Below are 18381 nucleotides of genomic sequence, written 5' to 3' on the forward strand. Positions count from 1 at the left end.
AAGTTGAAATGAAGAACATGTGCCATATCTGAAGCCACAGGCTTCTTCCTAGACACTGTGATTCTAAGAACTTAGCGAAGATGAACAACCTATAAATCTGTTTTCTTCTACATAATCTAGAAAATCTCGGTGCTCTAACCTGGATGTTTGGCACATGCTCTTTGCTGATCATCTTTGAGATAAATCTTAGGAACCTCTCACCTGGCACCGGTTCTCTAGTTCCTGCCTTATTTTCCGCTCTGCCTCTAGTCGCAGCTCTTGATGTTTGTTCCGTGCTGAGGTGTCATACTGGCTCTTGGCCAACAGCCGCATCTCTTTCTGTAGGTTAGTCATTTCAGATACAAATCTCTGGATACTCAACGACTGGCAGGGCACAAAGCAAGAGACAGTTGGTGTCCAAGTTTGGGATTTTATGTGAATGGTAAACATAGAGTTTGTAGAAATTATCTACCTGTTCATAGTTTTTTTTCTGATATTGATCCTTAATTAGCTCCATTTGCCTCAATTCTGTTTCTATTTGCTGAAAGTAAATGTGGAAATAACATAGAAAGATCAGTGGAATAACTGGCTTGCTCTTTTTTTAGGGTGACAGAAAGAATCCCATGAGAACCACAGTCACTAGTTCCTACTGGGCTCTCCTTCCCATCCAGCCCACTGACCCCAAAAGAGTGAAGTCCTGTCCAATCCCTGTGAAGAGACAGATGGGGAGCTAGAGCGTGACACTGGCAGCTAATGAGAAACCAAACATCTGCACAGCAGTATCTTGGCTGGAAAAAGAGAGAGTCCCCCCAAGGCAGTCTGCCCGCTTCCCGGGTGTAGCTGCAGTTCTCAGGGAACACACGGGACGCTGTGCTCTGAACCATCCTCCCCGTCACCACTGCCTGCTTGGGTCTCCCTCAGACACTAAGGAAGTGAGGGGACACGGTTTCTCACAGCACCTTCATCCTGTCTACATTCTGAGCATTATTCGCCTTAGCCGACAAGTGGAGTTTAATTTGGGCCTTTTGACTCTTTATTTTCTCCTTGCTGCTGCTCAGTAGCTTCTCTAACTCTGTAAGTTTCTGCCGCAGCTCTCGGTTGGTACGGGATACTTCCACTGATCTGTAGTTGGCTTCATCAAGGGTTTTCTTCAGCTGTGGAGCACAAGGGAAAATTAGAACATTTTTACCTTCCATTTAGTAAGAAAATCATATATTCAGCTCTCTCTCGCTATAGTTTGTTCTCTTTAAACCTTTCTTTTAAAAGAGAGGGTAAGTGAGGCAGTAATAATATTGTCTGATTAAGCAGATTAGTGGAGGAACACTCTAAGTGATATTCATAATTTTTAACATTAAAGAACACTATCTTAGGACAGATAAATAATTTAAATATAAGTTCAACATTTGCTCTTTTAAGAGTGTGGCTTTGGAATCAGATCTAAGTTCAAATAGCTCACCACTTACTAGCCAAGTAATTTTGGATTAAAATTAACTTCCCTAAGACTCAGGTCATCATTGGAAAAGTGTAAGAATAGCGCTCCTCACAGGTTTAATGACAGTTAAACAAGATAAAGTACAGAAAGAATACAGAGCATGGCACGTAATAATTGCTCAGTGATCATCACCATGCTTTAAGCTTTCCTCTTCCTCTCTGTCACTTGGACTCCATGTCTGAAGAAGTGAAAATAAATTATATGGTAGTTTATATAAACATGTCAGTTACTGACTATCATTGCATGTATTTTTTATAATATTGCTTTTTGTTTTTAAAGATTTTAATAAACTTGTCTAGTGGAAAAAAAGCATAATGATTACTGTTAAAAACAAGACAACAGACCCAAAATGGAGCCACCTATGGAGTCACAAAACCGAGACTTACAGCTTTGGCTCTCTCTGAAACGGACTCTTGGAACAGTCAGTCAGAATCACCTGATCAACACTAGTTGGATAATCTTCCTAATAGACCCCTGCTATACCCTAAGGTTAGAGTGGGGAACCTTTTTTCTGCCAAGGGCCATTTGGATATTTAAAACATCATTCATGGGCCATACAAAATTATCAACTTAAAAATTAGGTATGAGAAAAGCTCCTAGATTTATTGAATTTCAAGTCCCACCTGCGGTTGCCTTGGCAGGGCCAGATCAATGGCTGAATGTTTCCCATGCCTGCCCTAAGGGATAGTAACTTTGCAATAACCACCCTGCTTTTTTGCCTAGTATAACTTCCTTCTTCTCTCTGATTTACAAATCCTCTTTCTCTGGAACAAACTCAGCCCCCTCTCTACTGTGTCAGACTCCCTGACCGTGGGGGGGGGGGGGGGGGCGCGGTTATTTCCAAACTCCGTGTCAAAAATCCAAAGCTGGGGAAACTTGCAACAGGTTCTGTACAAAAAAGGGACACAAGGCAAGGTTACCAGGGTAAAACACCTGTGTGGTCTACAGACCCTTAAATCTTACTGGTCTCCGTGGCTGTCACCTTTCTAGTCCTGAGGCACAGAATCAAATGGGAATTATCTGGAGCCATTCATGATTCAAAACTAGTTTCCTTGGCAGATCCCTACTGACTTGACTAGGAGTAAATGCAAAGGAGGCTGTGATCAGGAACCACCCCTTAACTATTATTTAAAGACATTGCAGAATTACTGCTAACGCAATTCTCTCCAACAAAAATCCCTAGACTCTGGTCAAGGCTGTTCTTGATCATAGGATAGCCCTTGATTATCTTGTAGATGAGCAAGGAGGTGTCTGTGCTGTGACCACCACCACCTGCTACTGTATTTCTATTGATACTTCTGGGGAAGTTAAGGCTCAGCAATATAAGATCACTGAACCACTGCCTTTAGAAAGTGACTCCTTCAACAGGGCCTTTGACTTATTTATTCTGATTGGTTTGGGTCCTGAGGATCATGGCTCAGAAATGCACTCCAGACATCGGGAATTATCCTGCTTATAATGATCATAGTAGTCTCTCTGATAGACTGTATGCTCTCAGAAGCTTTACATGCGTGTTCACAGTTGCTAACCACCAAGCAAACGATCTCTCTGAGACTAGAACATCAGAAAAGCAATGAAGAGAATGACTAACTTAAACACTGTGAACCCAAAGCTGTGACCTGTGAATGCCACAAAGAGATTCAGCAAAAAGATGTCATAGCTTGTGAATATCACACACAAATTTTCAAAAGGCTGCAAGGACTCCAGACTGGGAGTAGCACTAATGCCTTAAATTTTGAGCACATCTCTTAGTTAGGCTGAGAGTCTGATCAAAGGAGGGAATTGTTAAATAGTCAACAGGCCCCAAAAAGAGTCACCAAACCAAGACTTAATTCCAGTTTCAGCTCTCCCAGAAAAGAGCCTTAAACCAATCAAGAATCAGTAGGTAATCCACCTGACACACTCCTCCATACCCTAAAGGAAAGTAACCTTGCAATCACCAAGTCGATTTTTTGCCTGGTATAACGTTGGGCTTCTGTCAGCTCTGCCAGTCTCAATCCAGCTTCCCTTTTTTTGTCACCCAACCAGCCTATAAAACAAACTTTCCCTAACTTTAAATTCCTTCAAAATGATATACAACCTCTAGCTATCTTAGGAAAATCTCTGATGTTTTTCCTATTTGTCTCATGTAGAGTGGAGATGACAATTAAACAAAGGTCATTTCACTCCGGACCACGGACCACGTGTCTTCTGCTTCTGCACGTGCCTCTCCAGAGAAGTCAGTGCCTGATGGGCGCTAGTGAAGTGAACAGAGCAGATGGGTGATCAGATATGCCCTCCAGTGGCCACCTCTTTATTCCTCCCTCCCACTCAGTGTCACTCTGGGGTGGAAAACTCTCATCAAGGCTTCCTTCACTGGCAGAGAATTGTATGTGAGAAACTGTTTTTGTCTGTCAGTTTACAAACAGAACTGAGATGGCTTGACTCCATCTAGCTTGCTGGTCAAGGGGGATTAAAAGAGCCAAAGAATTACTGCACCCAAGAGCTAGTTCTCCTCTTAAAAGGCACACAGCTAGAGAAGAACATTTTTGTCACTTGACTCCATACCTCGGCCATTTCCCGTTGGCTCGCTTTCTTTGCAGTCTCTCTCTCAGTTTGAAACTGCTTTCTTAGAGCTTCTAAGCGTTCAGCATGCAATTCTGCCTCCACTTTAGCTTCCTCAGATATCTGTTCTCTGTTTTGAAAAAGAAAGATGATAAATCACCTTTAGAAATTATCTTGGGAGGTAAGAAAGATCTGGAGAGGGATGTGCCATTTTCCAAAAGGTGAGTGATTAATAAGTGAGAAGATCAGTCACCAGGTAAGCCTCACTGACCTGGAGCTCATTAAAAGGGGGGAGGGGGGGGGAAGCATTACCTATTAAGCTTTAAAAAAATAGTCCTTCAATATAGAGATCCAACCAAAAGAGTGAAACACATACTCCTGTTTTAACCAATCATGAATAGTCTTCAGCCAGCAACATTACACCAGAACATAAAATTTGCACAGATCACAAATATGAAAAACACCTTCTCTGCTTTAGCTTATACCTGTCTCCTATGTTAGTATGTTCACCACCTGAAAGAAAGGTCTGTGTGCACAGTGCACTTCCCTTGGGTACACATTTTCACGGGATGTTACTGGTATCTCAATCATATTTACCTAGGTGCAGTTTAGGACAAAACCTGAGTGGCTTGACCTAACTCGATGGGTTTGACCTAACCAACCTCAGGCCCACACTGAAACAGTGGCTCAGCGTCTGCCTAGACAGGGTCACCCCACTCCTGGGTAGGAATAACCCACCCAGGCTCCTGTTACTCCTTTTCCAAATCATGCTTTTAAAGGACACATAAGCTTTTGCTAGAAAAGGTCTGGCAGAAACATGCAAATGTCCTTTCTAACCAAGATCTGTGAAATTTTGGTTTGACCTTCAGGTAGAGAAGCAGCTTGATACTAGATGAGGAAGAGTGGAAAATGAGCACACCCAGGCGCTGGCCTCTGCTGCGGCTCCGCTGTGTTTGGCTCCTTAACATGGCTCTGCTGGGAGGACTAGTTCACAGTCAAAAAAAGGGTATAAATGGGTTATGTGAATGAGCCAAACGTACTCTCCCAGAGGCTCTTCCCTAATTTCACTGTGACTATACTGCCCTTACTTGAAGGTTTCCAAATTCTGTTGCTCAAGTTCTTTGCTTTCCAATTTCTCTTGGACATGGTCAAGCTTTGTTTGCAGACGGTTATTGGTCTGGAGAGCTTGCTCTAGGCTCATAGCCAGTTTCCTGTTGTCTTCTCTAGCCACATCTAGAGCTTTTTGTAGAGGCTCCATCTGAAAGAGAAAAGAGAGTTTTTAATTCCACTGTAACAGATGCAAAAAGTCCATAACACTGTATAGTTACTCCTTACTCTACACCAAATGCCATTGAAACAATAATTAGTTGGAGTCAGGACCACAGAGATTCCAGGTGCCTGGAACACATGTGAGAACTTTTTACAAACACTGCTTTGGAGGCTTTTAGAAGGCAATGGGAAAGGTATGCTCCATTGGTCACTAGAGAGCTTTGGAAGATAGAACCAACTTAATTTATCCAATTTTTAAATGTTTAAAGTAGTTAAATTACCCTTCCTGATCCTATGACCTTCTGGTCTCACTGCCTAAAGAGATAAGAACTGGCAATGGTTCGTTGAATATCCTTTTAGAAAAAGCTTATTTCTATAAAACATCCATGTGCATTTTATATACATGCATATGTATAGATACATTTTCATGTGTGCATACACCTGTGAGCACACATGTAATGTGTCCTGGTAGTGAAATAACTAGCTACTTCTGAGAGGGTATATATTCTCCAAGTCCTTTAACTTCTGCAGTCATTTATGCATTGATAAATGAAAAGAATCTGAACCATATAAGACAAAAAGAATTAGGCATAATTTTGGTCCTGGTTTCCCAATAAATAATTCACTGTAAGATCACAGGCCCATTTCCTATTTATAAATATATCACTATCCCAAACTCAAACTGGCCTCTACCTCACTGTTGTGCTGGGCATCCACGACTAGCATTCTGGCCTGCCACTGGTCCACTTCTGCTTCCAGCTTCTGCACCCTCTGTTGATTTAGAGCCCTAAAAATGGAAGCACATAAAGAGTGACTATAGAAAAGCGTCATCTAGGAATGATATCACTAGGAGTTACAGGGCACTTTTCTTTGAAGAAGCTCAAATAGCATATGTAGTAGGCTACAGATGCTCAGAATATCTGAGAGTTGGCAGGTGACAACTAGTAGCCTCAGCTTCAGGTTAGGAAATGAAGGCTCCTGTGGATTAAAAACTTGTCCCATCTATGGGACAAGTGTGGCTTAATACATTAAGCCAGCGATTTTCAACCAGTGTGCCACAAGAATTTTTAAAACATGCAATACCTGATTATGCAGTCAGGGGCACTGACCTCTTTTCCCTTGGATTGTCAAATAAATGGCACTAGCCAACACAACAGTAGCTGTCTGGTGTGAGTGAATCAAAATCATACCTATTTTTTTTCGTCAGATTGGCAAAAATACATATATTTTGGTGTGCCACAGAATTTTAGTAATTAGTTTACATGTGCCATGAGATGAAAAAGGTTGAAAACTGCTGTGTTAAGCTATCAATACATGTCAATAACTAATTTATAAGCTGGTAATTTTATAATCTCTCTCTCTATATATATTCAGTGGTACAAAATTGTATCACCTCTACATGGATTGGGTTGATGATGAAATTTCTGCTTCTAAATACAACAGGTACCTAGAATTTTATTGTGAATGGTAAACAATATGTTTAATACTCTCCCCTCAAATTTTCTTTTTAAGTGCAGAATACACATTCATAATATGTAAAAAATAAAGATAAGCACAATGAAGAATAGAAAACTCACTTGTTCTCTCATAACAGAGGCAATATGCGCCACTAGTATATACATTATAACAGGTTCTAGAGGCCTTATTAAACTCAGACCATCTGTTCGTTAACCTAAGAGGGTAACTTTTATGTCATATTTGAAACACTGAAAGGAGTTTACCTATAAAACATGGCTAGAAGTTCTCAGAACGACTCATCTAAAATAATTATTAATCTTTAAATAGGACACTAATAAATGGATAATTACTCCAAGCTAAAGTAGACACTTAGCTTCAGTTATCTTGACAATTACAATTCTGTAGATCCAAGGCAAGTTTAAAGGTGTAACAAACAGCAAGGGTAAAACAGTCTATCACATGAATTTCTAAAATACATACTCCTTTACATCACTACAAAAATAAAGGAATTTTGAATTTCTGGAAATCATGTTAATTTCTAATTCCAGATTTTCCCTAACTTTAAACTAGTTCTTGGTTTTTTGACTTCACACTGCTCCTTACTACAGTGCAGCAGAAAATTACAAGTACAAAGACAGAAAAAGAATCTTAGTACCTTTCTTTCTTGAGGCCCGCAATCTCTGAATCCCTGCGCCCAAGCTCTATTTGTACTTTTTCCAGAGCACCTTGCATCTTACTGTGAGAAGCCAGCACATTCTCCAACATGATTGTAACTTTGCAGTTGTCTTCTTTAGCTTCTGCCAACTGTCGCTGAAAATTTCCCACCTAATAGAAAATGAAACCAGGCAAAGATATTTGATTCTTTCTGATGATTCTCCCGGGGCTGAGTCCTGTTACTTCTAAGAAAAGAGTATGAAAACAAGGCATGGAAGAATGCTGAGAGGAATAACTGAAGAATATTTTACTTTTATTTTGTTTCTTAAGTTATTGTGACTTTGAGAAAAAGAAAACTAGATCCCAGATCCAAAGGAGGATTCTGAAGTGCCTCCCAACTATTGGCATGTCACACGCAGCACATATGTTAACTAAAGACACTGGGACCAACAACTTGGGTCAAGAAGTGGTCCCAGACTGGCCTGCTCTGGCCCTGGTCAGCTATCTTATGATAGGAGCAGAAGAGAACACATCTGAAGCCCATCAGAATTATCTCAGGATTAAAGGCCATAAGAGAAAGTGGGAGCTGCTGAAAAATGGTGTAACTCACAGCTCTCTTCATGAGGCAAAATCCAGCAACTGCTGTCAAGGAGAAGTTTGGGATATGACTAAGCACACACCGTTTAAGTAGGAAGCATTTAGTAATTTAATTTAACATGAAACAGCAGTTAATACCATGGTAATAAAGCATGAGTAAGCAGGTTATTACCAAGATCAGCTGTGTTTCAACAGAAAAAATTAGGACTTTTTCTTTTGATTAAGACAGGAAGTTAAAAAAACTGGGACTAAATTATGCATTTTTAAGGAAAACATTTTAACGTGCTTCTAAAGTTTTCTTTAGGAAAAAAAAATCCTCCTCTGATCAATCCTCATTGTTTCTTACTAAAGGTAACAAGGAATGAAGGAATATGGCTTGTGAGAGATCATAAGCGCCTCATGCCAATGACAGGCTTTCAGAAAGGACTGGTGCATTACCTTCTTGTTTTCTCTGTCCTCCAAAGCCTCGAGGTCCCCTTTCAACTTGTGACTCTCCTTTAGCGCTGCATCACGACACTTCACCACTTGTGAGAGCTCCTCTTCATTCTTTTCAAGAATGGATTTTACCTTAGTAGGAAAAAAAAAGAAAAATAAATTACTTTTCCAAAGCACAATAAATCAGCAATTGGAGTAAGACACAGCAATTTAGAAAACAAACTTAAAATGTTTAATTAAATATGCTTATTTACTATTATACAGAAAATAAGCTTTATTAGCTGTTTTTCCCTTTAAAGAAAACTCCAAAACAAAAATAAACTTGTGTGAATCAACATGAGCAAACCTAATATATGACAATCTCCATGGAAGTACAGAATAAGGGATAAGGGAGGTACGGCTATGAAGGTCACAGGTAAAATGGGGGAGAAATTTATCATCATGAAATTTGAAAATAACATAATGCACGAATTAATATAATAAGAGCAAAGATAAGTACTAAATAGTGTCAAGGAGATAATGTCACAGAAGAGTGAATGCTACCCAGAAGCAGTGTATTTTATATTCCTGAAACACTTTTAGGGTATCTACACAATCATTTCAGATCATCTTCACACTTCAAATATTACTCCTTTAAAAAATATTTTATTTTGAAATAATTATAGGCTCACTGATGTTGCAAAATAGTGCAAATAGTCCCATGCACTGCTTCTAATGGTGACATCTGATATTGCTGTAGAGTTCAACATCAAAACCAGGAAACTGACTTTGGTACATTACTGTTAGAGTGACTAGACTACAGAACTTACTCCGTTTTCACCATTTTTTTTTTTTTAACGTGCACTCATCTGTGTGTGTGTGTGCGCACACGTCTATGTAATTTGATCCCATGTACATTGTTTGCGACCACCACCACCATCAAGATATAGAACTGCTCCATCACCACAGAAAAATTCTCTTGCGCTACTTCTCTGTATTCACACTCTCCCCCAAACCTATCCCTTGTCTCCTGGTAAGCGCTAATTTGTTCTGTCTCCATAGTTTTGTCATTTCAAGAATGTTATTTTAAACACTAAAATATATAACATTTGTATAAGTAGTATTCACATTGTTCTTTTTAATAGCTTTGCTGAGGTATAACACATACAATAAGCTGTACGTACTTTAAATGTACAGTTTTGATAAACAAACTCTTGAAACAGTAATCAAGATAATATGTCCATTACCCCAAAACTTCCAGATGCCTCTTTGTAACCTTCCTCCCTTCTGTCTCTCCCTGTTCCTCCACCTCCATCCAAGGCAACCACTGATCTGTTTTTTGTTACAATAGTTTTTATTTTCTAGAATTTTTAATAAATGGAATCATATTGTATATACTTTTTGGAATGGCTTCTTTCACTCAGCATAATTGAGATTCATTCACTCTGTTGCATTTATCAGTAGTTCATTCGTTTCTTTTGCTGAACTGTATTCCATCATATGGCTCTACTGGAATTATTTATCCATTCACCTGCTAGACACTTGTTTCCAGCTTTTAGCTATTACAAATAGAGCTGCTGTGAACAACTGTGTACAAGTCTTTGTGTAGACATATGTTTTCATTTATCTTTGGTAGATACTTAGGAGTGGAATGGCTGGGTCATATGGTAGTAGTACGTTTCACTTTTAAAGAAATTACCAAATTATTTTCCAAAGTGGCTGTATCATTTTACATTCTCTTCAGCAGTGTATGACAATTCCAGCTGCTTTGCGTTCTCACTAACACCTGGTATGATCAGTTTTTCAATTTTAGACATTCTGGTAGTTGTATGGAAGTAATTCATTGTGGTTTTAACTTGCATTTCCCTAATGATTGACGTTTAACAACTTTTTAAGTGCTTATATACCATCCATATATCTTTTCTAGTGAACCGTCTTCACATACTTTGCCCATTCGTTTTATTGGGTTTTCTTCTGAATGAGTTTTGAGTTTTTAATACATTCTGGAGACAAGGTCTTTATCAGACATGTGATTTGCAAATATTTTCTTGCAGTCCATAGCTTATCTCTTCATTCTCTTAGCAATGTCTTTGAAGAGCATAAGCTGTCAGTTTATCATTCTTTTCCTTTATGGATTATGCTTTTGATGTCAAATCTAAGAAATCTTTGTGTAATCCAAGATCACAAAAATTTTCATGTATGTTTTCTTCTAGAAGGCTTAATAGTTTTAGGTTTTACAATTAGGGCTCTGATCCATTTTGAGTTAATTTTTATATATGGTGTGAGGTAGGGCTCAAAAGTTTTTGTTTGTTTGTTTTTGAATGTGGATATCTGACTGCTCCAACACTGTTTGTTAAAAAAACACACCATTCTTTCTCTACTTTCACATTTGTTGAGAATGAAATGTTCACAAAATTAATTACTTTGACTAGGTAGCACATTTACTTTATTTTTAAGGTACAAAAGGATAAAGTGAAATCTCCCAGCCACCCAGTCTGCTTCCTCAAAAATAATATTGCCAATTTATTATGATTCATTTTAGAATATTCTCTGCATTACAAGTCACTGCATACATGGTGTCCCCCCAAAATGTATACACACTTAAAAAGCTGATAGCTCTAGATTCTATTACATTATAAAAATGAAATATATTTTAATAAACACTGCCTTTGTAATTATTCAAAGTGTGTATACATTTTGGGGGGATACTCCGTATGTATATACAACTGACCCTTGAACAACACAGTTTGAACTCCACAGGTCATATAATTTATATATCTATCTCTTTTCAAGCAGTATTCCAAACCATGGATATACCATGGATATCCATGGATATACCATGATATCCATGGAAAAAGTCCTAGAAGTACAATTGTGGGGTAAAGTGATAAATACTGCCAAATTGCCTTCCATATGAGATGTACTATTTTATACTCCCAACAGAAACAAAGAAGAATGTCTTTTTCCACATCTTCCTCAACATTATTACACTTCCTTAAAACTTTTCACCTGTAACATTTAAAATACTTGAACTTTTTCTGTAAGGATCCAAGAAAAGAATGAATATAGTTGACCTTTGAACAACACAGACTTGAACTGCACGAGTTCACTTATATGTAAATTATTTTCAATAAGTACTGTACTGTTTTTGATGCATAGTTGGGAGTCTGTGGATGCAGAGGGCTGACTATATGCACTGATCCATGCTATTTTTATAGGGGACTTGAGCATCTGTGAATTTTTGGTATTTATGGAGGATCCTGGAAACAATGCCCCATGGGTACTGAGGGACAACTTAAGTTTTGGGAAAGCCAAATGTTATATGTAGACTTTTGATTGCGCAGGAGGTTGACACCCCTAACTCCCATGTTGTTCAAGGGTCAACTGTATAGTTTTTATAATTTTACTAGTATATACAAGATACATATCTGAAATAGTACTTTCAAAGTTTAAATACCAAGCAAAGATGGATGCTCTAAAAAGTTTTCTTTGGAAAATATTTTCTGATGTTCAAGTTCTTAGGGCTTCTATTAATGTATTTCTATTTTAAAATAAGGCTTTACCCAAGTATCTTAATTTGAACATTAAGATTAGGTAGACATTTTGAATTAAATAATAAATCAAAATTGGGTTTTAGAAATCTCAATGGTTACTGTTAAGGGAAATCTGATATTTTCTATGTCCAAAAAAAAAAAAATTATGTGATAGCTAGAACGGTTTTGATTTGTATCATCAGTATCCCCTATTTGTGAAAAGCCTAATTTCCTGTTGTTACTCATACCTCCAAACATTATCTTTCTGGATTGTCACTACTATTCTTCATTGTTGTATAAATCTGAAATTTCCTAATGATTTAATTTGTGGTCTTCACTTACCGAATCTCGTTTAAGAAAATGTGATGACTCATAATTTTTAAATGGTCTTGAGGCAAGAATGTCTATTTTACCTTCCAGTCTTCCCTCCATGGTTTTAATAGCATTCAAAAGAGTCTTCAGAGAGATTCTAGAGTCTCCAGTCTCCTGAGAAGATCTCACAGAAGTAAGGGTAGGTGCAAAGGTCACATGGCGTGTAGAGTATGGAATAAAACTGGGTAAACCAACTGATGTTCTTTCCTTTACACCGGGTCTACAGCTTTCAGGGAATTTTGAAGGCACAGATCTCTCTGGAGATTTCCTTCTTTTTGGAGGCATCACCAATTAAAAACAATAAAATCAACTGAACCTAGAGTTACTTTTCAGAGTCCCCTTTACTAGGATGACAACAGTGTTCTAAATGGAGCCGCAATGGAAAAGATAATGTGAAAGCGTGTTCCGTTGCTTTCAGAATGAAGAAATCCCACTGCCAGAAATGTCCGAGTGAAGCAGCAGACCTTAAACACCCGTAGGAGAGCGTGGATGATGAGGTGCCTTTTACCAGCAAGTAGAGCCAGGTGGTTGGAACCCTAACGGAATTCCATTTGGAGAGACATTCTAGTTCCTTGGTTACCAAAGGTATACATATACAAGTGTTAAAGATACAGAAATTACACATGCTTAGAGAGTGTCAAAGATTTTTTAAAAAATTACATGCCCAGTAAATCTGTAAATCATTGAAATGAATCACTTTCTTTCAGTAACACATTCCTGGATTATTTTTCGCACAAAATATTTTATATCTTATTTATCAACTTTCTCTATTCATTTGTTAAAATGTTATCAATCTTGCCCTGGCCCGGTGGTTCAGTTGGTTGGAGCATTGTCCCGTACACCAAAAGGAGGTTGTGGGTTCGATTCTTGTTCAGGTCACATACAAAGGTTGTGGGTTTAATTCTCTCTCCCTCCTTCTCTCTCCCTCATGCTCCCTCTCCCCCTCCCTCTCCCCCCTTCCCCTCTCCTCTTCCCCTTCCCCCCTTCCTCTCTCTACCAAAAAAAATTAAAAAAATGTTATCAATCTTAATAGTCACCATGCTGACAAGCAAGCACCTGCTCTGCTAATACCTCTTTCAAGTAAGCAGTTGGTTGCAGGTGTATCTTGTTGCCTATAATTAAAAAACCAAAGATACTTGTTCCTCATGTCTGCTAGTAGTTATGAGGCTCAAATTATAAAAACACTTCCTCTATGAAAGCATTTCTCCATGCTTCCTTTGTAATGTGCTTCCTGTGAATGCTCAAAATACAATCCATTTTGTTTCTGAAAGACATACTTTCTATTCTATAATAAAGTTTATTGAGCACATTTCTAAGCCTCAACTTAGAGCATAAATGAGTTAAATGTCCCAGTTCTGCTTTGGGCATCTTTATGAATTCCTCTATGGCTTAGCAGAACGTTGTACTTACTGTGTGTTTAAAAAATGCTTATTGAGTTAAATGAGAGACTATTCATCTTTCTGGGACTGTATGGTAAGGTGAGGAAATAGGCATCAATTTCTTAAATATCAACATAATTGAACAGCAATCTGTAGCTATTAATCACACCTGAGTATACTTGCCCTCTAGAGCCTTATTCAACTTGCGCAGATGGTCATTCTGTGAGCGAGTTTCAGTAAAAAAGTGTAGCTGTTCTTCTAGCTGTTGAACTTTTATCTAGAGAAAAAACAAAAGAATAATAAAAATAAGCCTCATTAATAAGATACATATATGTAGATATTCCACAACGAGATTTCATGAGTTTCAAAAAAAATTAGAGAACCATTAAAATTTGTAAAAAGCAATCCTAAGTTTCTCTAATCATGCAAAGAATGCTATTGCAACTGAAATATGTAGCTACTTCAACAGCTAAAAAGTAAGCTATGTGTTAGTTACTACATGTTAATTTACATGTACAGAGATAATTCATTTGGTTTCTACTGCTTATGGAAACTCCAAATTAACATGACTAATGAATATAACAGTGAGACTTCATAGGTAATAAATTTGAATTTTAAAGGAACTGTGGTATCTAGCATTCAAACTTTTTTTCAATGTGGATAATTAGAATTGTCAACATGCAAGGAGGAGACAGTCTTGTGTTTTTACTGACAGAATTACAAAAGTTGAATAAATGTAATTATACAAGTGAATTGTATTTTAAAACTAACTCATCAAAATGACTACTCACTTCTTTGTCTTTAAAGAAAATTATCATTTGGGGAAAATGATTAATTATCATTAATGTTTACTCACAAATCTCCAAATTGTATGTTTTTCTACATTTTCTTCATCTTAGTCCCAACTCTCTCATACAAATCAACAACATTACTGAGCCTATTCTTAAATCAGGAAAATTTTCACCCAAAATATTTATTTGAATCAACTTTTTCCTCTCTTGATATCTTCTTGTTTCCTACCTGTGGAGGGCAAACACCCCTTGGATGGAACTACTGGACATTTTAAAGAACTGTTAAAATCTGAGTGCTTATAAGTTTTTTTTGAAAGGTTGCATGAGAACACATTTTGTCTTAGGAAATATCTCTTGAGCCATCAGCAGGATCCTTCTTTCTTTCATGTTTGCCTGTTTCTGTTGCTCTTTTCCACAGTGCACAGTATAAAAACATGTGCTGTGGCTCCCCAAAGCCATTAGTAAAAATTAATCATGGTTTTCATTTAAGGTTCAGAATTAAAATTGCTGCCGCTAAAGGAGGGTATTGATGCAACAATTATTCTCATTTTAAACATAAGCAAACTGTTAACCTATAGAGCCCAATGGAAAATGGACTGATTAACTCTGAAGACTTTCAATTGTGCCTCTCTCCAAGCAAAACACAGAATATCCTTATACCACAATATTTCTTAGGTAATTTATCCTACGTCAGCCTCTGGGGTACTCAATAAAATGACCTAAAACTTGTCAGATAGCATGTTCTTATTCAAAAGCACTTTAATTTCTACACTGAACTTCTTATTTGGCAGGATTTCTAATTCAGGACATTCAAATGGGAAAGGACATAAAAGCAAATAAATCCTGCTGCCCCCAGATCTCTAGTATTTCTATGTCATTAATACCCAAGCAGTTTCCATAGTTAGCTTATCAGCCAGTCTCAGGAACAGCAGTAACTTAGGTCAAGGTCATATCCTCATATTGTTTCAAATGATCTAAATATATACAGATATGGATGCACATACTTAATATAAAACTATATAAATATAAAAATATGACACTAGAAACTATGAGACAACTAACAAATAGATGGAAAGGAATTCTTATTTGATATTGATATGCTTTGTAAGGCAAGTATTTAAAGTAATGCAATTAATAAATTTTCTAGGTTTTTTCCTTCACTACATATAGTAAATTTGAAATGAAGTCGGACATGCCTACAGTGTTAGCCCCTTCACAGTTTGAAACGAACTTCAGAGTTAAAACAACCTGAACTACTAAAGTGTGAAAATACATTCAAGAAATTGTGATAATTTCAGTGTAGCATAGACTTTTATCTTTTGAAAACCCTTGGCTAATATTCATATAGGAGAATACCAAGCAGCAATTCAAACCAGAGAATTACAGCAACAAGCAACAGGACGACTCTCTCAATTATAATGTTGGGTGAAATAAACAAGACACAAAAATACAGGGTGTCCCCCCAAAATGTATGCACATTTTGAATAATTATTAATTCCAATGGGTTAAATATGAAAATAAAGAAACATCAATTGAGCTATCAGAAAAAGTGTGTATATGTTTTTTGGGACACCCTGTATATACACTGCATTATTATTCAAAGTTCAAATATAGGGAAAATTAATCTGAGGTTTAGAAGGCAGGATGGAAATTACCTTTCTAGGGGATATTGACTGGAAAAGTCTATGAAATGAGTTCTGGGAATGTGCTATTTCTTGATCTGAGTGCTGATCATATGAGTAGCTTTACTTTGTGTAAATTCACTAGGCTGTGATCTATGTATTTTTCTGTACATATGTTATAGTCCAATAAAAATTTATTAAAACAAAACAAACAAAACCTTTGCCTAATCTCCCAATTAAAGTTACAAATGCAGCTGCTTATAGGGGCTAGGCAACTAACATAATATTTGAATCCAGTTAGTATAAAAGTAGTAGGGCCAACGGTAGAGTAGAGTGAGCCTAAAGCACTCAAACTGACATGTTTAAAAAATAAAGGATTGGATATCCATCAGACATATCTAGTAATATCCCATCTATCCATCATTCAACTTAACCACCACAACATTACTAGTACAGTTGAAACCTGCTGTGTAGCCTACCTCAACCAAATCTCCTCCCTTGATCCTAGAGTTCGGAGAATTTGGTGTTTATTATTTGCATTTCTTTTTAATAATTTTACTATAAATGTATCCCTAAGCAGCATGTAGTATTTAATATTTTTTATACTTGCTTATCACACAGCTATCATCTTGCACTTCCTCTACCCATCTATCAGACTATTCTTTTTCTAAAGATTTAGTTCAAAGTAAATAGAAGACATACACTTCTCAGCATGAGTTTTTACAACTCCCCAGGTGAGTCCACTGTGCAGCTAAGCCTAAGAACCACCAATTCTACTGGAGTTGGTTTGAGGCAGAACTAGCCATATCAATGGCAAGCTTTCTGCTCTGTGGGTATCACAGGGCCAGAACCCAAAGGCAGCAAAAGAAGAGTAGTAGTATCATCCCACTCACTCAAGTCTATTCTGTTGCCTCACAGTACCAATTTCCAGGGTGATTTCTTTTCAGAAATGTTACAAAAATTTAGCAAAAAAAGAAAGAGAATATAGGCTCTCTACATTCTCAGTAAATGACCTTGCATTAAATAAACAATTATAATAAAGTTTCAGATAGTCTCAGAATGGACTTTGGCTTCAGAATTTTAGGTTTCAGCATTATAGGATAGGTATGTGAATAGAAGTCACCTAGATTTTAATGGAGTAACAAAGTTAGGGAGGTTCAAAGGCTTGTCCAAAGTTACAGAATTAGTAAATGACAGGCTAGGTCCTCTCAAAATTCAGCAATATTTAGTTTGACAATCAGCATTAAAAAGTTAGATGACAAAATTCAGAAAATAAAATCTCATACCTGGAGTTTTCCTTTTTCATAGGCCAGTTTATTTTTATTCTCAGTAATTTTTCCCAAGACCTTTTCCACCTTCTGTTGGGCAAGCTGATAAAGCAAAAACAGATATCCATCAGTACCTCCAGGCATTGAAGGGAATAACCATTTTCCTTTTTAAACAAGTATTTGCACCCTTACCATTTTTATATTAATGCAACCAGGATTCATATTTATTGGCTACTGCCACCTCTTATCTTTCCCTAGACAGCCAGTCATAGTGCTAATATGCAACCTGTTGAGAGGCAAAGGAAAGTGAGTGCCTCAAGAGTCACAGACTTCACTTTTCTTTGTTCATTAATTCTATTTTTGTTACATTAATTATTCCTTTGTAGTTGTGATCCAACCCAGATGTGGGGTGGCTGTATCAAACAGAAATACAGTTTGAGGATCATACAGTTCTTGAAGAGATGGGATCTGTGGATGATCACAACCACTTGGACAGTAGGGGATGTTTCAGTTATTATAGTAAAGGACAGAAACTCAAAACACACGTTTGTTTGTTTTTTGCTTTTTAAATATGTCTTTATTGATTTCAGAGAGAGGAAGGGGGAGGGAGAGAGAGAGTCATTGATCAGCTGCCTCCTGCACACCCCCCACCAGGGATCGAGCCTGCAACCTGGGAATGTGCCCTGACGGGGAATCAAACCGTGACCTCCTGGATCCTAGGTCGATGCTTAACTGCTGAGCCAGGCCTGGCCAGGCAATCAATGCTTCTTAAACACCTACTATGTATTAGGCGCTAGGCAAGGGAGTATATTATTAACTACTGTTCTTGCATTAAAAGAGAATAAAGGCAGATGCATAAACAGGTCAATTTCTAATCGATGTAGCAATTATTCTGATATGGATATGCACAGTATGCTGTGGGAATCCCAGTTAGGGAACCCCTTGGCAATGAAAGGAAAAGATGTTAAAAACCTGCCCAGGTCACACAGTAAATGGAGCCAAGGGTTGA

At 37.5% G+C, this 18381-nt stretch overlaps 1 protein-coding gene and 1 long non-coding RNA gene across 2 annotated transcripts in view; one reads left to right on the top strand and one right to left on the bottom strand.

Moving 5' to 3' along the window:
- LOC308559574 overlaps positions 1–18381 on the top strand; it is a 33536-nt gene that overhangs the window by 8304 nt on the left and 6851 nt on the right. Inside the window, exon 2 of the long non-coding RNA XR_013999174.1 lies at positions 12731–12897. This is a non-coding gene — a long non-coding RNA (uncharacterized lncRNA). The remainder of the gene's footprint in view (positions 1–12730; positions 12898–18381) is intronic.
- The window catches only part of CCDC150 (coiled-coil domain containing 150), a 48174-nt gene that overhangs the window by 3345 nt on the left and 26448 nt on the right, over positions 1–18381 (bottom strand). The window contains exons 14-24 of the mRNA XM_081142462.1: positions 17391–17474; positions 13861–13968; positions 12283–12426; positions 8432–8560; positions 7398–7567; positions 5978–6071; positions 5104–5273; positions 4019–4145; positions 939–1133; positions 452–520; positions 202–363 (exon numbers count right to left, since the gene is read on the bottom strand). Of these exons, the coding sequence (XP_080998588.1) occupies positions 202–363; positions 452–520; positions 939–1133; positions 4019–4145; positions 5104–5273; positions 5978–6071; positions 7398–7567; positions 8432–8560; positions 12283–12426; positions 13861–13968; positions 17391–17474 (1452 nt within the window). The remainder of the gene's footprint in view (positions 1–201; positions 364–451; positions 521–938; positions 1134–4018; positions 4146–5103; positions 5274–5977; positions 6072–7397; positions 7568–8431; positions 8561–12282; positions 12427–13860; positions 13969–17390; positions 17475–18381) is intronic.

Source organism: Miniopterus schreibersii, assembly GCF_964146895.1.
Source record: "Miniopterus schreibersii genome assembly, chromosome: 7".
Lineage (NCBI taxonomy): Eukaryota > Metazoa > Chordata > Mammalia > Chiroptera > Miniopteridae > Miniopterus > Miniopterus schreibersii.